The sequence below is a fragment of the Oratosquilla oratoria genome, chromosome 4, assembly GCF_046742065.1.
Source record: "Oratosquilla oratoria isolate Oo_2021 chromosome 4, ASM4674206v1, whole genome shotgun sequence".
Taxonomy (NCBI): Eukaryota; Metazoa; Arthropoda; class Malacostraca; order Stomatopoda; family Squillidae; genus Oratosquilla; species Oratosquilla oratoria.
Genome location: NC_134780.1, coordinates 76,225,720 through 76,252,481, shown reverse-complemented (window position 1 = coordinate 76,252,481; position 26,762 = coordinate 76,225,720). Strand labels below are relative to the sequence as shown.

Sequence of the window (26,762 nt, the reverse complement as noted above, 5' to 3'; positions counted from 1 at the left end):
ATTTCTTTCCAAAACATCTATTCATTACTTTAAAAAAAATTCTGCCATACTCTTACCCCATTTCACATCTCTCCACTTTGCCTCTTTTATCTTATGCTTTACTTCTCTCTTCTTTGTACCTCTCATAAGATTCTCTCATCCTATTTTGTAACCAATCTGTGAATGCTTGCATCTTCTCTTCTACAACCTTCTTTGCTTCCTCATCCCACCACTCACTACCCTTCCTTCTATTTCCTACTGCCCTCCTTGTTCCACACACCATCTTTGCAAACCTTGTGATTCCCTCCTTGAACCATCCCCATTCCCCTACTCCTGTTTCTACTCTATCCTTCACTCTCGCTCCTCTGTCATCTTCTTGTACTCCTTTTCTTTCTCATTGAAGCAGTTTACTTTAAGCATCTCCATACCTTCTATGCTTTTCGTCTTTCTCCATCTATCCTCCACTCTCAACTTACCTTCCACCAAAAAGAGATTTCATATTCCCCCACTCTCTCCCCTTAGAATATGTATATACTTAACTCTTCCTATTATTCTCCTGGTTACCCCTATATAGTCCATTAATGCCCTATATACCACCCTTCCATCCACCACCCTCTCCCATGTGTACTTATGCTTGACTTTCTTCCTAAACACTGTATTTGTTATCAACAGTTCTCTTTCTAGACACATCTCCACCATCAACTCTCCATTACAATTTTTTTCCTGGAACTCCACACTTCCCAACCACTCCATCTATTGGTTCCTTTCCTACTCTAGCATGAAGGTCTCCCAATAACACTACATTGACTTTTTTCCCTAAATCCTCTATGCACTCATTTAGATCTATCCAGTAAGCCTCCCTCTCCTCTACACTCATCTCACTACAAGGCTCATATGCACTTACAAAAACCCATCTCTCTCTTCCCAGTTTCACCTTTATCCACATTAACCTTGAAGAAACCTTCCACTCCACCACACATTCTCCTATCTCTTCACTTACTAGTGTACTCTCCCTCATCCTCTCTTCACTCCTGACACCCTCCCAACTACACTCCCAATCTCAAATTTGTCCCTCCCTTTCAATTTAGTTTCACTCAATGCCAACACATCCATCTTTCTTCTCACAAACATACTGCCTATCTCTTCCCTTTTACTCTCATATGTACCACATCCACGCACATTAAAATACCTAAACCTTAGGGTTCTGGTCGGAAAACCCATCCCAGACCCTCTCATGCCTTTGCTTTTTTTAGGAGAAGGATGCTTAGTCCTATCTCCATCCCATTTTTGTAGCCTTTTACGACTCAAGTAGGAACACTTGGTGGCAGTATTCTTTTTCCCCACCACAAGGTTTGGCAAAATAAGGAAATAAATATTCAGAGAAATGGTACAGGACAGTATCAAGAGTGTGGGGACAGCATAACAGAGGGACAGTTGTAGTATAATAAAGTATCATCATTTCTCTATGAATTGAGATTTCCTCCACCACAGACAAGATGATGTGTAGATTTGGTCCATAGGGGCATCCCATAGAGATTCAAAAGTATAAGCTGCATGCCACTGAGCAGCTTTTAACCCCACAATAACATGCAGCCAATACCCCACATGGAGATATTCATCTTGTCTGCTCCATAATTTTTTGGAATGAATAGGGGTCATTATGAAATAGGGTAAACTAACTTGGGCCCTACTATAAAGGTGCTGTTTCCAATTGCATTGCCTTTGATTTGAGTAGTGTGATAGGAAAGAGAGATGACCCTTCATCCACAAGGTGCTAAGATAAGAGACACGATGAATGGGTTTTGGATGGGTGTGGGGGAGGTGTATGCTTTGACTTCACCACCCCGTTATAAGGGAAAAAGGCCTTTTGGTATGTTTGTATGCATTTCTCAATATCTTATTATGGTAATTAAAATAGATGAAATCAGAACATTATGAGGAAGATACATGTAACTCAAGTTGCCAAATGAAAAGTACATGGATAGGAGATAGAGTAATTTGTTGCTTTAATAGTGTTAGCCTCAAAACAACAGTGGATGTTTCAAAAGAATGAAGTCGGTAAACAAAACCTAGAAAAGATGTATAAAGCTATTTGCCATAATCTTGGGTTTGAGGTGCGTTTCCATCAGTGGACAATAGTGGGAGTTCTTGGCATTATTAATAGTCATCTAAGGAAATCAAGAAAGATGACTGGAGTCATGAATGGGATAAAGTTTTGTGAGTGGGCAGGAGGTGAATGTGTGAGTTACATAAGACAGATAATACTGCTAGAGGCAAGGTATAGAAAGATGTATACAGAAGGGACTGAATGGTTTAAGGTGAGGTAGGATGTGTGATGTCACTTTTGTACTGAAGGTGGTGGGATTATGAAAAAAGTGAAAAAGAACAAGACAAAATTGAGTAGCCACTGAATCATGCGTATTTTGTATTGGTGGAACGTTTTGAAGAAGATGGGAACTAGTAATATGTAAAGAGGTAGACAAAGAAGTTATATTTTTCTTCTTTTCTATAATTTAATCTTTTATTTATCATTATTATTATTTTTCTTTATTGAGGGGGAGTCGCCGAATTTATGAAGCGGCCTTGCTGTGGATGTGCTGTGTCTTGCAACACTGCTTCTGACCCAGGACAGTGGATAGGATGCAGGGATGACCCGTCATCCAGGAGGTGCCAAGATAGGAGGGAGGGTGGAGGGGAGTGGAATATATGGGAAATGAAATGGGTGGGAGTGATTTCTATGCCTTTTTCTTTTTGGCTACCCCCCCGTGTAAGGGAAAAAAAGCCTTTGGTATATGTATGTATGTATGTTTATTGATTGATTTAGTTTAACATCACAAAACTCCCCCTATTAGGAGGCTAGGATGGTGCCCCTTTACAGAGGACTTTGCATCATGTAATTTAATGAACCATGCTCTTAGTTCAACTTGCCAGTAGCAGGGTTCAAACTGCCATCACTTCGACCTCTTATCACATGGCCAGTGAGCATCCCTATTTTATTTTATTATGTTTTATTTATTTACTTTTTTTAGAAGTATGACTACCAACAAACTATTTTATGTATCCTTGTGGTACCCTTTTGGTAACAAAGGAGATAGATTATCTTGGTTACTTTTATCTGTATTGAGGGGCTTTTTTTTTTTCCAATCTCTTTTTTTTTTTTTCATCTCCATTGCACCCATTTTTGCAGTGAAGTGATTATAGTCTTAATTAGCCCCATTCCTGCCAGGTAGCATTTTATCTCCTAATTTAGCTGGTCAGACTTGCTTCATACACATCCATATAATTCATAAATTTGGAAAACAGTGGATTATGAAAAGTCTTGCAGTTATTTAGAGTAAAGAAAATTGTTGAAGGGAGTAAACGGCATGTAATAGGAAGGCAAGACACACAAGGAGAAGAGATGAAAGAACAATTCAAACTGGAGACGGATGTGCCGTGTTGCCATTATGCTTAATGCCATATGTAAACAGAATCATGATGGAGAAAATATACAAAGCAAGAGGGACTGGTCATTATAGGAGACAATAATAGATTATGAACAACAATAGGAGAAAGTTAAGGAGAATTGAAAAAATTAGCAAATAACAAAGAAAACTGAAAGCTAAATGGTAAGGCATGGTGATAAGATAGGAAAGAAAGGTAAAGTCAAAATTGAACTACATGATAAAGGTTAGATATGATGGCAGTTTTCAGACTTGTTGCATTATATAGATAAATTGAAAACTTCAGTTTTATATGAAAGTAAGACTATGAACTGAAAAAAAATACAAATATCTAAACTAATGTCTATAGCTTTTGAATCTATTTCACTTAAAAAAAAAAAAAAGCCATCATTAAAGTATATTTACAAATTATGTAGAAATCCACAATTCACAACAGCATTGATATAACTTACAATTGCAAGATATTTCAGTTGGAACATATACCTTTAGTTATAAAAAGATAGGAATAGTGGAATTGGCAACGGATATAACTGAGTGACTGACTTGAGGTAATGGGTAATTGGAAGAAGAAAGATGAAAAATACTATGAAGATGCTGAATATTAGGATGTTACAAGGTTGGGATAAACCTACCTATGTGAACTGGCAACCCTACACATCTAGCTATCCTTGTCCGCTGTTAACTATTGCTTTGTTTTGTATAGTTTCTCGTTAATTTTTGCATGAATATTTGTCCCATAGCATTCCTTAAACTTTCTAGTAGGTTTTCCATCCACACTATGCTGTGTTACATGTATAATGTAATTCACCATCCTCAAACTCCATTGATCTGAGATACTGAAGTTGTTCATTTCACTGTTCCATTCTGCCAGCAAATTTCTAAATTTTTGTCCTCATGCAACTTCAAAATGTTCCATTTTCATTCAGATAATTTTTACCCCCTGCAATTCTTCTGTGCTTCTGCAGATTTCCCTCTGCTTTCTTTTACCTCTTGATCGAATATATACTGTATATATATATATATATATTATTATATATATATATTATATATATATATATATATATTATATATATATATATATATATATATTGTATATATATATATTGTATATATATATATATATATTGTATATTTTCAGGTGTGCTCTGCTTTTCTAAGAGTAAGTGTCAATGATTCCTGAGTCCTAGTACTGAGTGAAATGATATGCTAAAATGTATGACCTTGAAAATCTTCCCTAGTACTCCATGTACAGTATCTATTATTCAGTCTCTAGTCCCAGTTCCTTCTCTATGATTCTTTTCTGTATGTTTTACATTTATCTGTCCCAGACCAGAACTTGTGGCACTTCCATGCTATGAAATTTTAGCCCTGTTCTACTTCATACTTTCCTTTCATCTCCTGACCATCCTTCTATTCTTGATATATACTCTTATTGCATGCCAGTTCTTTTCTATTTTGTGTACATGCCTAAACCAACTTAACAGGGTTCTGTTTATATCATCTAGGTTCACTCCTTTTTTACATTTTCCTTGTTCATTTTTTATTTCCTTCTTTCCTCATATACTCTGGAAGCATTTTGTCATCAATACCTTCATAATTGTTTGTACTACTCTCATACAGCTGCATACTTTCCTTAAACTCTCTATTATCTCCACCATTACTTGTATTGAAAAATTCCCCCAACACATGCATCAGCCACTGTTCTTGCACATGTATATTTTAATCAGCATTCTATTTTGTTCCATTCTTTCAAATGCCACTGAGTCTCCATGCAGATATTCTAACACTTGTACTATTTCTAAGTTACAGTCAAACCTCAGTTCACAAACTTAGTCCATTCCAGAAGGCCGTTTTGAGAACCAGTTTATTTTTAAACTGAATAAGTTGTTCCCATAAGTAATAATGTACACTTGATTAATCCATTCCAGACCCCAAAACATTTGTTTATTTAAACCTGTACATGCCTAGTACTAAAACCGTTAATGGAAACGTTAAAACCAAAAGTACAATTTATGAAATAAAATTTAACTAAACCTATGGTATATACCGAAGCAGAGGAGAATTGATGATAAAATGAAAAGTGGAGAGAAAGAAAAAGTTCATTGCAAAAATTTGTGGTGTACACTTGCAGTTGCTAATGATTCAGACACACATTATATCCTTTTTTTGCCAGAGATGTGTTTTGAATCATGGGTTTAAGCACACAAGGTTTGGTTGGTCATAAACCAAAGATATACTTGTAGACCAAGACTTTTCTCGTGAACATTTTGATTAAGAATTGAACTGTTTGAGAAGTGAGTTTATGAACTAAGGTTAGACAATATTTCTTGTTATTTGGATTTGTAATAGTTTTGTCTCATTTTCATCACTGTTTATGTAACAAATCAGTGTTCCCTATTCTGCAGCATTATTCTGTGTTTCATTATGATTTTGTTTATTTATTCATGTATATATATATTTTTTAACCATGGTCTTGCAGCTTTGACTGTACTTTGATAATGAGGATGAATGCAGTGCTGTGTTCAAGGTGTTACGAGGCTATGATAACCTACTTGTACAAATCTTTATTTACACCAAGGCAGATGATTAATCTTTTACACTAATTATAGATTATCAAAAGAATCCATACACATTCAGGGTAAGAAGTACTGTAAGGGATTCACTAGTGTTTTGCTCTAGACTGGATATGGAATAGTCTATGTGTTATGGATTTACTTTCTTTGAGGAAATGTTTCAGGTTTATATTTATGACATTTGTATGTGGATTTGTAAAAGAAGTTGTGATCAAACTTTGGAAAGGTAGAAAAAATAATGTTATTGAGTGGAATACAGAATTGTGCTTTTGAGGGAAAACATTCGTAAGATAGTATTGCATTGATGACACTGAAGACACATCAGAAGGGGTAAGTATGATATGTTACTCTAATACTGAAGTAAGTCATAGGCAGTGTTAAAACCAATTTGTTTCTACTCATCCACATGAATATAGAGTTTGAGCACTAGATATTTATTCTGTCTCAGTCTGAGATAATTTAGGTAGTTGGTCTTCAAAGTTATAAATTTTCTGCTAAACCCAGTAACTGAATATTGAAAAATTTCATGTTTTGAATGCAGGAATAACATTTGATTATATTTTGTATTATAACCAGATTTGGCATCAATCCAGTTTGAAGTATGATACTGAATTCCCTGTGCAATGAAAACTTAATTCAATGCCTATGGTATCTTTACACTTGTGCCTACAGTATGAGAGGAAGTGATTAATGGTGAAGGATTTGGCATATCATATGGCAGTGAAGGCTGATTTAGTTACAGCTTAGTTCCAACAGGAGAGCTGAAAGAATAATTGCAAGTTACAAATTACTTTATCATTTTGAGTTATTGAACTATGAGTGAGTAATTATTGTGTATATGCATGCATATATATATATATATGTATGTATATATATATATATATATATATATATATATAAATATATATATATATATATATATATATATATATATATATATATATTATATATATATATCCTTGACTTACAAATATGGTACTTAGGTTGTACACTCTCAATTTTGCACAACAGTATTTCACTTGATGTTCAGTTAAGAAGTTTCTTTTGTCATGAATGCCTGTGATAATTATTGTGGTAGCTTTTGAATTTATGCCATTGAATATACCTGAGTTTATGAAATACTATAGTTACCTATTCTTTTATTAATTTTAAAGAAGTTATTTTTTTCACTTATCAAAGGTTTGAACAAGGAAAAAGGAGCACATGTTAAGAGCCACTGCTGAATAATGCTGAACTGTACAGATCTGCTTATGTTAACTGCATATGAATTTATTTTATGGGCTTTGTTTATTTTTGTATTGTGCATGTATATGTATCTTATATATGTATGTGTGTATAGGATTTTTCCATGTTTTGTTTTTTCTTCTTTGTGGGGGCTATCCTTATGGTGATAGTACACTTATGGGAAAGTAAGGCTGAGCTAGTTTCCTTACCACACCAATAGTTCTTGGCAGAGCATGCACTGGAGTCACTTTTAGGTAGACACTAAATCAGAGCCTGCACACCAGCTGTTCATAATCTGTAATGGAACACTTTCAGTTAAGTAGAGTTGACCCCCAACCTGGCCTTGTACCTGTAACATGCACATTTCATAGTACTCTTGATAGTCTGTTATTTCCTAAAGGATGTGTGAATACTGTCCTCAAATTGTGAAAACATACCTTCTCATCAGGTGGAGAAAGAAAAGAATTGGTAGAACAAAGAAAATATATAGATTAGCTAGAAATGAATGCAAAAGAATATTTAGTAAGGAGGAAAACTTTGAAAGAGGTATAATAGAAATTAAAAGATGAAACAAAATTGTTTTGTGTGTTTATCAATGGTAAATTAAGACACGGGAGTTGTCAAGCTCATAGTGGTCAGTGAGGTATTTGAGGAGGTCTCAGCTCAGGCAGGAATAATGAAAGTTTCCAATGTGTCTTCACAAAGGAGAGTGGTTATGTAAAAGAAGGAGAGTTGAGCAATAATTTGGGTTTAGAAGACACATAGAAATGAGGGAAGTACTTTGTCTTTTGGGATCATTGGATGAGAAAAACTTTAGGGCCTAATGGGATCTCAAACTGGGCACTTGCAGAATGTAGAGAAAAGCTGGTGGACAAGATATATAATCTTTCTTAACTGAAAGAAGGAATAGTGCCACAGGATTGGAAAATGGCTAATGTATTTCCAATTCATAAAGGTGGAGGTAAGGAGGGTAATAGCTGTTGATCATGAGTCCAATATGTGATCGTAGACCATGATGGATCACTTAAGCACACATATACACACAAACATAAAGATGGTTTTTCACTATGTTGTTGAAGCGAGGAAAAATGATTGAGATTAATCCACCCTAAATTGAAATATGTAGCAGTGATATGGCACAAAGTGAAAGATACAAACAACAGAGAATACAAAGAACAGTGACAGAGTGGTTCCCAACCTTGTAGATAAACTCTATAAAAAGATAGTAGTAACTAGAAGCACCAAATCTGCTATCATTAAAGGAGTGAGGAGAAAAAAGTGGCTTAATTGCAATGTTCATGTTACTGAAGGGGGTGGTCAAAATTGACCGAAAGGATCTCTTGGTTTGAGATTAAAGGGCATTATAAGATCATGGGAACAGATTGAAAAAAAACCACATGTTCGAAGGATGTGAAGAAATATAGTTTTCTGCACATAAGATAGCCCAGAAGATGATAAAGCCCAAGGTGGAACCATACATGATTTTAAAACCACGATAATTGGAGAATAAGAAACAAGACCCCCAGAAGTGTAACTCTTTTTCTGTATACTTCAGTAAGTAAATTAGGTAAATACATGCATATTTGTATACATACACTACTTAATGTCCTATATTTTCTTATCCTTTCCAATATAATAAGTTCTAGATAATATACCATATTGTCATCAGTATTTTCATGTATAGTACTTGATTTTCAGCATAATGTCCTAAGCATGTAAACCTAATATACAGTAATGCTATAGTATTGCTCAATTCAGACATTTTCATCAAGCTGTTTGCAGTCCTATTTTGTGCTGCTTTTCTGCAAGAATTTTCAGTAAAATGGTGATAACTGTTGCAGCAAGAATATAGCTGAGTGAAATAGTTTGTCACAGTTGAAAAGGTCAAGGCTGTTCATGAAACATGTCAAAGAATAAGTGTTTCGTATCACAGGGACTTGTGCAGGGTCATCAGAAAAAGAAACCAAGGACAGTATGACAGCTCATGCCAGCTTAATTTTCTGTATTCATTGGAAGGGATACCCAGTGAGAAAACCAATTGAAAGAGTAAAATTTTGTGTTTGAAACCTGTGAATCTCAACTGAACAGGAGAAGTGAACGGTTGATGTATTTTTATCTTGAGCATAATTAGCATACTAGTTTCTTATTTTCTGAACATTGATTACATAAGTGAACCAAATTCTTCATTAAAAAAAAAGTGAAAAATTCATTAATAGTTGTATTTAGGCAGATTGGAAAGCATGCTCTAGAAAGAAGCAGATAAATGTAATGGTTAAAAATTTAAGTGAGAATAAAATGGTAACTCAGGACAGAAACATGTAATTCTTTGTTTGCAATGGTAATTGTAAAGGTAATGGTCATTTTATTACTTATATTATCACAATTGTTAATGATTTTGCTTCACACTTAATGACCAGTAGATTGCATAAAAATGGATTAACTTTGTCATAATCCAATTATGAAAAAGTGTCCAGGAATTAATTTTGAATGTTTGACACACACTTTGATTAAAAATGTAATCAGAAATTTTACATTTTTGTCTAATTAGTATGAAGACATGATTTTGAAAAATTATTATAGGTTTTACTAATTATATAAAACCTGATACCAAAAAAGGTTAAGTCTTCCAACTCATCATGAAGAGGACTGATTTTTTTTTTCAACTTAACATGAATGTAACTTGGGATATGTTAAGGACTTGATGCACTAAAAGATGAGTGTTTCCATGAATTCATTCCTATGTTTACATGAAATATAATACAGTGATAGTAGACAATTGAGTAAACAACATGCCATTAACAGGAAGGATGTAACATTACTGCTGTATTACAGGTAATGTGTTGTTTGCCCAAATAGTCTGTCACTGAACAGATAATGCAGATACCTTCTTCATATTGTAAAATCTCATCCACGTTGTATATAATCATAAGCATACAACACCTGTCAGCAAAGCGTATATATTTTATTTTAATCTTGTGACTCTGAAACCCACAATAAATAAAGAGATTAATTAATGACCTTTTTCATTTTAGCCATCCCTTGTAATATGTAAATAGATGTACCAAGGGCTTTTCCCCCTTACAAGGGAGGTAGCCAAAGTCAAAAGGCATAAATCCACTCCCACCCATTTCATTCCTACATACTTTATTCCCATTCACCACCCCTCCCTCCCTCCCTCTTGGCTCCTCCTGGATGACTTCTCATCCCTGCATCTCTCCCACTTCCCGGGTTCAGAGGCAATGCAACAAGACACAGCACATCCAAAGCAAAGCCACTTAATTTAATCGGCAACTCCTCTCTCTGTTCCCTCGTGCAGAAAAAGAAGATGGGGAGATATTCCTTTGGGCTACATCAAAATATCATTCACACATACTCCCCAACCCCCCACCTACACCCTTCCATGCATCACAACAACATCCATACACAACCATTCTCCAATAACCCGTCTTCTGTCTTCTCCCTTCCTTCCTCAACAGACATCCCCCTCTTTCCCAACAGCCCTTTCACCCCATCCTTTATAACGCTGTAGTGTGAATGTGATGGTATTCTAAGAGACTAAAGGAAAATCCATCTTTAATACAAAAAATAATTGGGAAGAAAATATATATATATATATACACCAGGGGCTTTCCCCATCTTAGAATGGAGGAAGCCAAATCAAAATGCAAGTACCCACTCTCATCCACCACAATCATCGTGTATCCTGCCAATTGTACTGGGTAAGAAGCAATCCAGCAAGACACATATCCACAGCAAGGCCACTTCACTTAATGATCCCCCACCTCTGTCCCCTCACACAGAAAAAGAGAAGACAGAAACCCCTTTGAGCTGCATCCAAATATCATGCATAACCACTCCCTACTACCCACCACTTCCTTTGCATCATAGTATCATCCACACACAGCCACACTCCACTCATCCCCATCTCCGGCCCCTCAGGCTGGAAAAAAAAATGGAGAGTACATCAGATACATCAATTTATATACCAAGAGCTTTTTCCCCCCTTATAAGGGAGGTAGCTAAGTCAAAGGCACACACTTATTCCCACCCATTTCACCCCCACCACCCTTTCCACCCCTCCCATCTCGGCTTCTCATGGATGACAAGCCATCCTTTGCTTTTCTTAAATTCCAAAACTTTGCCCCTTACAATACCGTCAGCACAATCATCCCTTCATACAATCTCATTGCATCCATTCCCAGTTGCCTATTTTTCATAACACTTAATCCCCAAAGGCATTTACTTGCTTCTCTCAATCTACAATTTACTTCCACCTCCATTTCTCCCTTTCCTGCCACATGTGACCCCAAATACCTAAAGCTATCCTCTTCCTCCAGCCTCTCTCTTTTTAGACTTTCTTCCAACTCGCTGCCATTGTCTACTCTTGTATATCTCATCACCTTGTATTTACCCACATTTATCGTCAACTTTCTCTTATCACATACCTTCACTAACTCCCTTAATCCCTCTGGCCCTGCCACAAGCACAGTGTCATCAGCAAACAACAATTGGCTCACCTACTTTTCTCCATTTTCTTTAATAATCTCCAGTTCCCTGCCCATTGCCCTCACCTCTACAACCCGCACCACCCAATCCATGTACACATTGAACAGCCATCATGACATATCCCTGATGCAGTTCCATCTTTACCTCTAACCACTCACTTTATTTTCCATTCTAACACAGGTACTATTCTCGTCAAAACTCGACTGGCCGTAACAGCTTAACCCCAATCCCATATAGCTGCAAAACCTCCCACAGTGCCTTCCTGTCTACCCTGTCATAAGCCTTTTCCAAATCCATAAAGACCCCCAAAAAACACACCTTTTCCCAAAGCTTTCTCACATATCTGCCTTATCACAAAAATCTGATCCACGCAACCCCTACCTTTCCTAAATCCACACTGTTCCTCACCAATTACTCCCTATGTTTCTCTCCCAATCCTCTCAATCAAAACCCTCCCATAAGCCTCCCCAACTACACTCAACAAACTGATCCCTCTGAAACTACTATGCTCACAGATCTGAAGTACAGAAAAAAGAATATATGATAAAATTATAGTAATAATTATAACAACAATAATAGTAATCCTCTTTCCAAACATGAAGTATTCAGTATGTGTAAAACAACAAAATATCACCATAGTAATAATGTAATATCATTAACAAACATTACTCCAAAACAATGAGAATATAGATTATACATGGGGAACAGTGGTGACAGTGTCGGCACCCCGGATGTGGGTGTGTTAGCATCTGCCATTGGAGCTCACGCTTGGCCATTGTTCTTACTGCAACAGCCAAGAGTCTTCCATGATTCGGGCGCACATCGATGCCGCCGTCCATATTGTCCTCTTCCCGCTGTTCTCTTACCTCCCTGTCTGCCATGTCGTTTCCGACAGACCATTCCATCCAGGGACCCAGGTAAGGACGACCAGTCGTCCTTGCTGAAAAATAAAAGACGTTGGTGAGTGCACAGTCTTAGGAGTTTATACTATAGTCAGTTGTCATTTTGTAATCGGATACAGAAAAAAGTCATGTAGGGGGTGGCATTTCTAGCAGGCATCCAAGACAACACGGGTTGAGTACGCCCATCAATCTCCTCACTCCCTCCGGCGAAGTAGCGGGACCCAAACGAAGAAAAACAGTCGTAGTGTTGGCAGTCCTGTCGTTTCGTCACCTCACAGAAGCACTGATACCCCAGCCGAAGGCAATGGAGGACAACTTCTTGGGCCCTGTATAGGCGGACTCCTGGGGAAAGCTTCTCGTAGTTTGTGGTCTTCTGGTATCAGAGGGCTAATGGCCTCCAGGGCGCCAGCATACTGTGCCTCTGTAGCTCTCGTCTGGTCATTGAACGTTCTTGCAGCAATGGTCAAAATCTCTGCTCGACTCGGGACACCGAGACCGCCGTCCATGTGATCGCTGGCCGCCGTTTTCCTCGCCTCTCTGTCTGCCGTCTCGTTCCCCGGCAGCCCGGTGTGCCCGGGAATCCAGTTGAAGACGACCAGTCGTCCTTGCCCTCGAAGGGACCTAATCTGAAATAGCAGAAAAGTCATTAGGTGGAAAAAGTCATCATAATCATCATTATCATCATCATCATCATCTTCATTATTATTATTAATTACTACTATTATTATTATTGTTATTGATAATATATATATATATATATATATATATGTATATATATATGTATATATATATATATATATATATATATATATATATATCACTGCAGCTCCCTCTGCTTGAATTGAGCAGCGAGTGCCCAACACCCTTACTCCCTACCCATGTGTCCTGTGTTTCAAACGCCGCACCGGCCGTGCTTTGCTCATCATCTACTAAGCCACCCATGTAATATAGTTCTCATGTGTGACGGCTCTCATCGTCTCTTCTGCTTTCAACTCCGCAGCTGCGATAGTGGTGTACCATGTCTCAACGTCATTACGGAGACTTTAGCCTGTAGACTCCCCCAGTGAGGAGAGTACAGTATCCTTTCACAAGCATATCCCTTCTTTTTAGAAGGATGAGGTCCTTCAAGTGCACGTCTGTGATGTGGCGTGCAAGCCTCGTCGACCATCTGTTTAGCGGGAAGACCACATGGCCTTGATGTAGGGCCACGATTATTCTTCGCCGTAGGAAGGAGTCATACAGCCTTTGAATGACTCTAGTAGCGGAGGCGACCATAAGTCCCGAGATCTTGGCACTGATCCGCAGTAGTCCCGTCCCTTGCTACATATTAGCAACCAGAGCCCAGGGTGGCGCGCCAAGTATGATGCGCAGAGCCTGGTCTTGTACCGCTTTCAACTTGGCTAGTTGGGTCTCAGGTATGCCAGTAAATGCACCGCTGACATAGTCCATCAGAGATCCCACCATACTGATGTAGAAGGTTCTGAGAACAGCACTGGTGGCCCCGGCTTCTCTGGTTGCCAAGGACCTCATGAAATTGATCCGTGCGAGAGTCTTTTCCTGAGATAGGTCACCTCTGTCCTAAATGACAGCCTGGAGTCAATCCACACGCCAAGGTACATGTGCGACTTTGCCCACTCTACATCATGTCCCTGTAACAGTAGCCTGTTAACTGAGGGTATTTGACCGCCAGAACACATGGCTTTGGTCTTGGGCGGTGATATCTTAACGCCAAGCTCCTCGCCTCTCGCAGATATCCCGTCAAGGCATTTTTCCGGCTTCCTATTGCTCTTTTCCCTTTCACCATTAGGGTGACATCATCCGCATAAGATATCGGATGACATTCTGTAGGTAGAGGGGTGGCAAGCAGTGCTGACATTAGAACGTTAAATAGAGTGGGACTTATGACCCCACCCTATGGTGTACCATTTTCCAGGGGATGGTAGCTGGACTCCACTCCCTGCAGTCGGACTCTGGCTCTCCAGATAGATAGATAGTCCGCTATCCACTGTAGGAGCCTCCCCCAAACCCCTCTGGCGTCGATACCTTCCAGGATGGCAGCGGAACCCGTTCAAAGAAGACGACTATCACGTGACCTCGCTCCACGTGACTCAATAGCGTTGCAATGAACCGTCCCTATCCCCCTAGTGAAACCGTTGAAGTTCTCCGGGGATGGTCCCAGTTTCCACTGCAATCTTCGTAGGTTTTCCCTAGGCAGCTCATCAAGGAGATAGGATGATACTTCCCGGGCTCATTGGGCTTGGGGATAGGGACGATGTCGGTTTGTTTCCAATTGGATGGAATTTTCCCCGACAGCCAGATGGAGTTCACTAGTTGGAAGAACGCTTTCTCACCAGCGTCCCCTAGATGGGCAATCATGGAGTAGGTCACTCGGTCGTTCCCAGGAGCCGAGTCTGAAGAATCGTCTGTGTCCCCTGGAGTTTGCAAGGCGGCTTGTATCTTGGTCCCCCTTGCCTGAGAGAGCCGAGCTTGTGCTTGCTGCAACTCAACGGGTAGCGTGGCAGTGTGTGCGCGTCTGGCAAATTCCTGCGCCAGACTTTCTGCTTCGAGTTGTGGTGCTTGGAGTGTTTGTCGTGGAGGTACACGCCTCGTGACGATGTGTAGTTACCCCCCACAACTTCCTTAGCGTAATGTTTTCGTTAGAGCTTCTGCACCATGCCAACCATTTCTCACTACGCACACGTTGAGCTATATATCGAGCTTCTTCGACGGCAGTTCGGAGGTTAGCCAGGTTAGCAGGGTTGTGGTGTCTTCGCAAGTTCTTCCGCAGGATGTTGACCCTATGGTTGGCTTTTTTATGTCTTGGTTGTAATACCAACCATCGGGATGAATCCTGCTTGGCGTGCCTTCGCAGGTGCTGCATGAATGGCGGAGATAAAAAACGCCTCTGTCTCACCCTGTCGTCGTTAGATGGAGCTTCAGTGGTGACCCATGCAGTCACTCTTTCACGAAAGAGTGGCCAATTGACTCCACGCACATTCCACATTTCCACTCTAGGGACCATTGGAGGTGGTGGAGTTATGGTGAGCGTCATGTCAATACCAAAATGATCGCTCGTAACCGTGTCGTTGACCCCCCACGACATTCGATGCAGCAACGAGGAGGAGGGGATGGAAAGATCGAGCCTGCCATGCCGAACGTGTGTGGGTGATCTATCGTTCAACAGGACCACACCAGAGGTGGTGCTGAGGATTTCCTCGAAATGTCGCCCGGTCGAGTTGGTAGCGGTCACTGAGTATGGGGTGGTGGGCATTAAAATATCCTGCAATTACATACTTCTTATTCTCCGCAATGGTGCAGTTAGTACCTGAATCTTAAGTGGCCTCATGTGACCTCGAGACGCCCCCATCTGTTTCTATGGGGTCAAGCCTAATGTCTATCTCATCCCCTATGTCACTCCAGTGTCCCAAAGTGGGACCGGCGTCTCACCAAATTACCTTCCCGCATTCTTCTGTGGGTTCCTGTAATCTTTCCTTTCCATGCACTTTGTACTGAGGAATATATGAAAGCGCTTTGCTTCGTGTAGTTTCCTTTTCCCAGTGGTCACTTTTGCATATATATGTATATATACGGTATATATATATATATATATATATATATATATATATATATATATATATATATATATATATATATATATATATATATATATATATATATATATATTGTTTTGGGATTGAAACTTGTTTTGTAATCATGTTTGTTAACGATGTTGCATTGTTACTATGGTGTTATTTTGTTATTTTGCGCATACTGAATACTGTACTTCAAGTTTGGAGGATTACTATTATTGTTATAATTATTACTATAATTTTATTATATATATTTTTCTGTACTTCAGGTCTGTGAGCGCAGTAGTTTCAGAGGGATGGGTTTGTTGACTGTAGCTGGGAAGGCTTATAGGAGGGTTTTGATTGAAAGGATTAGGTGGAACATAGGGAGTAATTGGTGAGGAACAGTGCGAGTTTAGGAAAGGTAGGAGTTGTGTGGATCAGATTTTTGCGATAAGGCAGATATATGAGAAAACTTTGGGAAAAGGTAATTTTTTTGGGGGGTTGGTTTGTGGATTTGGGAAAGACTTATAACAGTGTAGACAGGATGGCACTGTGTGAGGTTTTGCAGATGTATGGGATTAAGGTAAAGCTGTTAAGGCCAGTCAAGAATTTTGACGAGATCAGTAGAGCCTGTGTTAGAAAGGTAAATAGAGTGATTAGAGGTAAAGATGCGACTGCATCAGGGATGTGTCATATCGTGATGGCTGTTCAATGTGTACATGGATGGGGTGGTAAAGGCGAGGGCAATGGAGAAAAGTGTGAGGTGAGCCAATTGTTGTTTGATGACGACACTGCGCTTGTGGCAGGGTCAGAGGGGGGATTAAGGGAGTTAGTGACAGAGTTCGGGAAGGTATGCGACAAGAGAAAGATGAAGGTAAATACAGGTAAAAGCAAGGTGATGAGATGTACAAGGGTAGACAATGGGAGTGAGCTGGAAGCAAGTCTAAATAGAGAGAGGCTGGAGGAAGTGGACAGCTTTAAGCATTTGGGGTCACATGTGGCAGGAAATGGAGAAATGGAGGTGGAAGTAAATTGTAGATGGAGAGAAGCAAATAAATACCTTAGAGGATCAAGATATTTATGAAAAATAGGTAATTTGGAATGGATACAATGAGATTGTATGAAGGGGTGATTGTGCCGACGGTATTGTATGGGACAGAGATTTGGAATTTAAAAGAAGCAGAGAGGAAAAGTTTAAATGTGTTTGAGATGAAATGTCTGAGAAGTATGGTAGGGGTTACAAGGTTGGATAGTGAGAAAAGAGGTGAGGAGGATAGCGGAAGTGGAAAAGGAGATGGCAGATAGGGCTGATGAACGATTATTGGGATGATTTGGACACATGAAAAAAATTAATAAAGAAAGATTAGTAAAAGATGTGTGGAGGGCAGAGGTGGAGGAAGTGAGCTAGAGGGGACGACCGAGGATGAGACGGTTGGATGGGGTGAATGGGGGATGTCTGTTGAGCAAGAAAGTGAGAGGACAGGAGATAGGGATGAATGGAGAATGACTGTGTATGAATGATACTGTTATGAACGGAAGGGAGAGATGGGGGAATAGGGGGTGCTTATGTGTGATATTTTGACAGACCAAAGGGATTTCTCCCCATATCTTTTTTCTGCATGAGGAGAATAAGAGGGGATTGTTAAGTGAAGCGGCCTTGCTGTGGATGTACTGGGTCTTGCTATATTGGGTTTGGCCCTTGGCAGTTAGCAGATGCATGGATGACTTGTCATCCATGAGGAGCCGAGATGGGAGGGGTGGAAATGGTGGTGGATGGGAATGATATGGGTTAGAATAGGTATGTGCCTTTGACTTAGCTACCTTCCTTATAAGGGGGAAAAAAGCTCTTGGTATATAAATAGATGCATCTGATGTAGTCTCCATTTTTTTTCCCTAGATTGAGGGGTGGGAGATGGGGATGAGTGGAGTGTGGACAATACTGTGATCCAAGGAAGCGAAGAGGGGGTGTGGGGAGTTGCTATGTATGATATTTGGACAGCCCGAAGGAGTTTCTCCACATCTTTTCTTTTTCTATGTGAGGGGACAGAGAGGAGGGTAGCTGATTAAGTGAAGTGACCTTGTTGTGATGTGCTGTCTTGCTGCATTGCTTCTGACCTAGGACAGTGGGCAGGATACAGGATGACCCGTCATCCAGGAGGAACCGAGATAAGAGGGAGGAAAGGGTGGTGGATTTGAGTGGAATGGGTGGAAGTAGGTATTTGCTTTTTGACTTAGCTACCCCCCTCTAAGGTGGAGAAAACCCATGGTATATAGATTTTTCTTCACAATTATTTCTTATATTAAAGATGGATTTTCCTTTAGTCTCTCAGAATACCATCACATTTACACTACAGCATCATAAAGGATGGTGTGAAAGGGGCATTGGGAAAGAGGGGAATGTCTGTTGAGGAAGGAAGGGAAAAGACAGAAGATAGGGGTGAGTGAAGAATGGTTGTGTTTGGATGATGCTGTGATGCACTGAAGGGAGTGGGTGGGGATTTTAGGGAGTACATTAGAATGACATTTTGATGCAGTCCAAAGGGATATCTCCATCTTTTTCTGCGTGAGGGGACAGAGACAGGGGGTCACCGATTAAATGAAGTGGCCTTGCTTTGGATGTGCCATGTCTTGTTGCATTGCTTCTGACCCAGGGAAGTGGGAGAGATCCAGGGATGAGACGTCATCCAGGAGGAGCCAAGAAAAGAGGGAGGGCGAGGTGGTGAAAGAGTATGTGGGAATGAAATGGATGGGAGTGTATTTATGCCTTTCGAACTTTGTCTACCTCCCTTGTAAGGGGGAAAAGCCCTTGGTACATCTATTTACATATTACTAGGTATGGGTAAAATGAAAAAGGTTATTAATTAATATCTTTATTCATTGTGGGTTTCAGAGTCACAAGATTAAAATAAAATACACGCTTTGCTGACAGGTGTTGTATGCTTATTATATACAATGTGGAACGTGGATGAGATTTTACAATATGAAGGTATCTGCATTATCTGTTCAGCAACATCTATTTGGGCAAACAACATATTACCTGTAATACAGCAGTAATGTTACATCCTGTTAATGGCATGTTGTTTACTCAATTTTCTACCATCACCACATTATATTTCATGTAAACAAACAAGTTGGAAGACAACCTTTTTGGTATTGGGTGTTATATAATTAGTAAAACCTACAACAATTTTTCAAAATTACATCTTCATACTAGACAAAAATGTAAATTTTATTATGTACATTCTCAAAACGTGTAAAAAATTCTAAATTAATTCCTGGACACTTTCATAATTAGTGGTCATCAAGTGTGAAGTAAAATCATTAACAATTGTGATAATACTGTACAAGTAATAATAATTACCATTGCAAATGTAGAATTACATGTTTCAGTCCTGATGTACCATTCTATTCTCACTTGAATTCCATTATATTTATCTGCTGCTTTCTAGGGTATTCATATATGCATGCTTTCCCTCAAAGTACAAATATTAGGTTAATGGAATTTTCACTTTTAATGAAGAATTTGGTTCAGTTATGTAATCAATGTTCAGAAAATAAACTTGAATGCTAATTATATGCAAGATTCTCACAATAAAAATGCATCAACCATTCACTTCTGTTCAATTGAGATTCACAGGATTCAAACAAAATTTTACCCTATCAATTGTTTTTCTCATTGGGTATTGTTTTTCTCATTGGGTATTGCCTCGCCCAATGAATACAGAAAACCAAGCTGGCATGAGCTGTCATACTGCCCTTGGTTTCTTTTACTAATGACCCTGCACAAGTCCGTGATAAGAAACTTGTTCTTTGACACGTTTCATGAACAGTATAGCCTAACCTTTTCAACTGTGACAAACTATTTCTCAACTATATTCTTGCAACATTTGCTGAAAATTCTTGCAGAAAGGCAGCACAAACTGGGACTGCAAACGGCTTCATTAAAATGTCCGAATTGAGCATTACTGTATATTGTTTACATGCTTAGGACATTATGCTGAAAACCAAGTACTATACATGAAAATACTGATGACAATCTGTTTATTTCGCAAGCCAATAGCTATAATAGGTAGTAAGTAATGGTGGAGATGGAAGTCGTGATGGGGGAAGGGGGAGGGGTTGTCACCGAGAACTTTGCCCTGGGGAGGCACTTTGGTATGCAAGGGCGAATTAGGAAGGCAAACTATTGGATTGCCTGTGCCCGTACTTCACCTACATCACCAGACAATGCCTGGCGCCAGACGGGGTTTGTTGCCGACCACCGCTAGCTGCCAATCCTGGTGTGAATTGCCAACCAACACCTGCGTGGACAACATTTGCTTGGTAGACGGGCAATGCTCGATTGTGTGCACGGGCCTTAGACACTGGCGGATTGAAAACATTACAATGGCGAGCCACAAAATATATTCCAAATGTTAGAAGTAAATCACTTAAAAATAGACCAAAACACATGAATCTAATTTCACCTAAAAAAAAAAGAAAAAAACACGTAGACTCGGGCGATTTGATAGGTCTAAGATTACATCGGGAATTGACTTCAAAGGTGAATTTTCATACCTAATGCGAATCAGACAAGAAATAGATTTAATTTCAGTGGGTAGAAACAACGTTGCCAACCGCATAACAAATGGACGGAATAAACTTCCTGCAGAGGTAGCGCAATGTAGAGCAGTTCGATGTTTTAAGATTTTAGATATAAACACCTAAGCAATATGCTATAATGCCTTTATCCGTTTATTATTTAGCGTAATTTTACTTTTTTCGCATTCGACAGTTATAGGTCTCCTGTCTGTGTGCTTTTCCTTTGTAATCTGTTCAGCTCACCTTTTAGCACCATAACTTATCCCTAATCGATTTAATAACTAAGATAACAACCCTACTTAACCTATACATCACATGGCATTTCCTTCTGGGATTATCAATAGGACGGCTTTGAGGTATTTAATTTCATATTTCGAAATGCCTACACGAAGCATTTCACATATCGCTGATGACCCCGGGCGACGCCGAATCCAACAAGGTATTAGGACTTCGAGGCCGAGTTGCATGCAATCAGCTCAAAAACGACTCTCGACTTCTTCAAAATTGGCGCAATATCCCACGGCATGCCCCATGACCCGCATAGCACATCACCAGAAACAAATGTAAAGGTTTAAGTAAATACGCAAATCTTGGTGTCCCGCCAGTTATCAAAGGTCAATGGAAACACGGGTTAACGAGAATCGCCACGATGAACATGGCAGAAGCCAAAAGGAAGTTAATTTGCGGCTGCACGAGCGAAGAGGCGGCAGAGGTCTCCGGAAGAGTCAGCACAAGTCTCGTTGGCGCACCGCTTCCGCCCTCGACCTTCATCGGCATCACCATCAACATGGCGCCCTTGGTTGGCACTTGCTGGCGAAAGAAAAGGGATTCACGGTCAGTTCACAAAGTCAACGCTCCCCCAGTATTAAGTGCACGAAAACCTTGTGTAGTCTTTGCCCACGTGGAGAACTCCGTACCTCCAAATTGGCGACATTCTCCAACCCGTAGATATTGGCTTTGCTCAGTATCTGGTGCGTTTCGAAATGGGTTGAGGGTCCGTGGTCGAGCGAGGGTGTGTCGAGTCCCACTCCAACCACGCGATGTCCGGTCATGCGCTCGTAATCGACAAACAGGTTGGCGGCGCCAGGACTAATACCTATAAAAGAAACAAACGTTACAAGTTCACAAATAGGTGCGCACGATATGTAACTTGACAAAAGTATTCTCTCTTTATAATTTAGTCCGTTAAAATGATGTTCTTGGATGTGATAAAGGAGCAAGATGCGCTACGGTTGGAGGGGCAAAATCTTTGTCACCGGTATTGAGGTACCAAATTCATTACCTTAAACTTATATTAAACCAGCAAAATCGACTTTCATAGGAATGCAACCAATTACCTGGGAAGGTCAGGTTTCCGCTTTCCCAGTCAGATCCAAAGTAGGCAGTTTTGTTGCCGTAGTATTTTCCCCAGCCTGTCCTGACGAGCACAATAGCACCGTCCGGAATCTGCCCGTTGGTTTCCAACCACGACGTGACGTCATGAGCACTCAGTTCGGCTGTGGGGTCTTCCGACACTTTCTCGGAGATGTCCATAACGACAACTGTTGTCAAGTTACCAATAAATTAGAGACAAACCACGGCGACAGACCTTAAGGTCTATCAAGTCTAATCCAGAAAGTATAGAAAGGACATGTTACATCATTTTGCTTGGCTTCATCCGATCAAAATTAAAACTGAACAGATTCCTTGCATTCCTAACGGCAAAAGCAACACTCACCTGGTCCCATCAACCTTTCTAATGGGATTTGATCTACGGTCCACTTGTCCTCTCCAAAATGCACAGGAGCGTCTATGTGCGTCCCACTGTGTTCGGCAAACTCCAGAGTGTATCCCTCATACCTACAAAAGAATGTACAATTCACACGCGCTTTCTCTTACAAGTACCAAATTTGCACGCGCCCCCTCCCCCAATCACCTGACTTTACTTTTTCTACCACCAGAATTTCATTAACTTGTCTGGTCATGGGAGTAATGTAGGGTAGGGGGTTAGCATCCTTAGGTACCCTCAGCCTGCCAAGAATTTAATTTCCACCCACACCAACCAACCCCCACCCCACATGCCCACGCCTTCCAACCAACTCTCCCCCACATTCCCACGCCTACCAACCAACTCTCCCCCACATGCCCACTCCTACCAACCAACTCTCCCCCACATGCCCACTCCTACCAACCAACTCTCCCCCACATGCCCACTCCTACCAACCAACCCCACCCCACATGCCCACGCCTTCCAACCAACTCTCCCCCCCCCCACATTCCCACGCCTACCAACCAACTCTCCCCCACCCACATTCCCACGCCTACCAACCAACTCTCCCCCCCCCACATACCCACTCCTACCAACCAACTCTCCCCCACCCCACATGCCCACGCCTACCAACCAACTCTCCCCCACATTCCCACGCCTACCAACCAACTCTCCCCCACATTCCCACGCCTACCAACCAACTCTCCCCCCCCCACATTCCCACGCCTACCAACCAACTCTCCCCTCCACATGCCCCCGCCTACCAACCAACACTCCCCCACATGCCCACGCCAACCAACCAACTCTCCCCCACATGCCCACGCCTACCTACCAACTCTCCCCTCCACATGCCCACGCCTACCATCCAACTCTCCCCCACCCCACATGCCCACGCCTACCAACCAACTCTCCCCCACCCACATGCCCACGCCTACCAACCAACTCTCCCCTCCCCATGCCCACGCCTACCAACCAACTCTCCCCTCCACATGCCCACGCCTACCATCCAACTTTATCCCACCCCACATGCCCACGCCTACCAACCAACTCTCCCCTCCACATGCCCACGCCTACCATCCAACTTTATCCCACCCCACATGCCCACGCTAACTAACTCTCTCTCCCACATGTCCACGCCTACCAACCAACTCTCTCTCCCACATGTCCACGCCTACCAACCAACTCTCCCACACTTACCAACCAACCCCACCCCACATGCCCACTCTTACCAATTAACTCTCCCCCCAACATGCCCACTCCTACCAACCAACTCTCCCCCCAACATGCCCACTCCTACCAACCAACTCTCCCCCCTGCTGCCCACTCCTACCAACCAACTCTCCCCCCACATGCCCACGCCTACCAACCAACTCTCCCCCCACATGCCCACACCTACCAACCAACCCCACCCCACCTGCCCACACCAACCAACCAACCCCACCCCACATGCCCACACCTACCAACCAACCCCACCCCACATGCCCACACCTACCAACCAACCCCACCCCACATGCCCACACCTACCAACCAACCCCACCCCACATGCCCACACCTACCAACCAACCCCACCCCACATGCCCACACCTACCAACCAACCCCACCATGCCCACACCTACCAACCAACCCCACCCCACATGCCCACACCTACCAACCAACCCCACCCCACATGCCCACACCTACCAACCAACCCCACCCCACATGCCCACACCTACCTACCAACCCCACATAGCCACACCTACCAACCAACGCCACACCTACCAACCATCGCCACACCTACCAACCATCGCCACACCTACCAACCATCGCCACATGCCCACACCTACCAACCAACCCCACATGCCCACACCTACCAACCAACCCCACATGCCCACACCTACCAACCAACCCCACATGCCCACACCTACCAACCAACCCCACCCCACATGCCCACACCTACCAACCAACCCCACATAGCCACACCAACCCACCCCACATACCCACGACAAACTCCCACATCACCTCCTTCCCCCACACCGACACACACCAGCACCATCCCTTCCCCCACATCAACACCCACAGACGCCAACCCCCCCTACACACGCACACCAACACCTATCCCAAACTCCCCCACACCCACACCAACCAACCCCGACACACATCACACCAGGAGTTCTCCAAGTAGTTGATATAGACCCCCCAGGGCCTTGATGCCGTTTATGCATTTACACATATTTGATGTGTACCATGCTATGTTCTCTCCCTGCGAGGTCGCCTCGTCCGCGTGGCCGAGCAATGTGCCCGTGACAACATACATAGTGTCACGTATGAATAGCACATGATCAATGTATATAAAGTGTTGGTATGTTATACTGTTGTACTATTGTCCTAAATAATTTGGTATAAAACAACATATATCCCATGGGGTCGAAAGGAGTCTGTCAACGTTTACCGGTCGATGGAACCATTCAAGCCTTCGATCGGAAATTTTCGATAAGCATTTGTAAAAATGTGAGGAATCGGACACCATTAGATTATAAAGAATTGTAATTTCTTGAATCCAAACGGTAGGTCTTTTTCAGTAAATCTTCAGAAATTTCAGCAAACCTGGCAACACTACCTTCAACCAACCCCTCCCCCTCATTGTCTCTGGCAGTTCTACTGTCCGTAGCCTACAAGGGTCCGAGCAGGATGCATTCCGTATGACCTTGACACCTGGGATTTTCACCAAACGAGAAATTAGTCACTTATCAAATATAATGGGTGCATATCATCTTTGTTTTGGTTGAAGAACAAGACATGAACAACGTATTCAGAATAAATGTAAAAAAAAAAAAAAAAATCGAAGTTTCAACATAATTCCGTTTTCGCTTTCTGTTTATGCATTTATTGTGACGGCTGAAACCCCAACTCTCCAATAAAAGAAAAGAGGCAAGACACGTCTAACTTGCTGCACTCTGTAATCATGCGCCCTTCAGAGGTACACCTGTTGTTTGCTCTATAATAGCGTCACATCGGTTTTAAATTTACGAGCTGTCACCCTCACATGTTGAATTTCAGTGAATAACTCAATGTCGTCCAATTGTTGAAGTGTGCAGCCTTAATCATGTTTATGCGATACATGCGGCCCTCGAAGCATCCTGAATTTGACATTTTTTCTATTCGCTTTTTCATCTGACATTTTGAAAGTTTTTCCTCGAAATTAAAAACTAAAAAATTGAAACTTCGTCAGGGGTCGATGAGTTAAAGATCTTGAAAACCACTACACACAAACCAACTAATCTTACCCCCTCCCAACACCCCTACCCCTGATCCACCCACACAAACCCCTCACCCCCCAACCCCCGATACATCCACACACCAACCGAGAATAGAAGGAGGATTTGGCATGGGCGGGGTAGAGTGATAAAGGCTGGCCACTTGAAGTAACCGAGGACAGATATTAGGAACCAACGCAAAATTATTATTCTCAACACGAGAGAGGGTGTGGTCTACCTTGGTCACCGCCCGAAGGGTCAAGACAATTTTAGTGAAAACTTAAAAGTACAAACTTACCAATATCCTTTGTCGTTGTATCCCTTCGCCACAGTTGTCTTTCGGTAACCTGGATTACCTGGCCAGGTCATGGTGTTGTTGTTGAAGGCATAGTCAAGGTCAAGGAGGTGCGCACCACTGGCAATCAAGACTTCACACCAGCAAAACAAAACGACACTGAGAAACACCATTTTCCCTAGAACAATAAAAATCTGATTAATGCACTTCGCACAGACACTGCCGTGCTTTGAGTGTTCAGCCTACGACCCGTTCCTTTTGTCTAATTGGTCAAATGAGCTTGTCACAAGCCTAACGGCCGACAACTTCATTAAAGGTACTGATTCACGTCATTACTTGCTCAAGCTGGTAGCGACCTCACAAGAAATTGGGTGCCGGCAGTCTACTCACAGCGAATACACCTTGGGAAAACATATCGTACTGCAAATTTGCCATGGAGGCAGAGATGCTAATTACTTTGATCTCTTCATCTGTAATTAAACAAAACCACCGGGTGCTAGTCAAAACAAAAGTATATAAAAAGTGTCACGGTCGCAAAGAAACATGGGATCGTAGTCGACAAATAGGTTGGCGGCTTTGTTGTTGTTGAAGAGTATAATCATTTAGGCCAGATGGTGAAAGTGACGAAAGATCATGATAATGAAATAAAGAGACGCATTACAATTGGTTGGAAAGTGTTTGGTAAGTATAATAAGATCCTGAGAGGC

At 41.5% G+C, this 26,762-nt stretch overlaps 1 protein-coding gene across 2 annotated transcripts; it reads right to left on the bottom strand.

Annotated features, from left to right (window-relative positions):
- Window positions 1-19,053: 19,053 nt before the first annotated feature.
- LOC143024916 (isatin hydrolase-like) lies at window positions 19,054-26,451 on the bottom strand. Of its 2 annotated transcripts, XM_076184380.1 has the most exons (6): window positions 26,392-26,451; window positions 26,059-26,233; window positions 22,498-22,619; window positions 22,118-22,321; window positions 21,698-21,876; window positions 19,054-21,590 (listed from the first exon to the last, which is right to left on the bottom strand). In XM_076184380.1, the coding sequence occupies exons 2-6, from the start codon at window positions 26,226-26,228 to the stop codon at window positions 21,396-21,398; spliced, it is 870 nt and encodes a 289-aa protein (XP_076040495.1). In that variant the 5' UTR covers window positions 26,229-26,233; window positions 26,392-26,451; the 3' UTR covers window positions 19,054-21,395. The 2 variants fall into 2 exon arrangements, with proteins under 2 accessions (XP_076040495.1, XP_076040494.1); XM_076184379.1 differs by lacking the exon at window positions 26,392-26,451 and having other exon boundaries at window positions 26,059-26,385.
- Between the last annotated feature and the right edge of the window lie 311 nt (window positions 26,452-26,762).

Bases quoted from the DNA above. Each gene is read 5' to 3' on its own strand.
- LOC143024916 (XM_076184380.1), bottom strand. From the start codon at position 26,228: ATGGTGTTTCTCAGTGTCGTTTTGTTTTGCTGGTGTGAAGTCTTGATT. The intron at 22,620-26,058 runs GTAAGTTTGTAC...ATTCTTTTGTAG, and splicing joins TACAACGACAAAGGATATTG to GTATGAGGGATACACTCTGG. The intron at 21,591-21,697 runs GTACGGAGTTCT...TTCTTTCGCCAG, and splicing joins AGAATGTCGCCAATTTGGAG to CAAGTGCCAACCAAGGGCGC.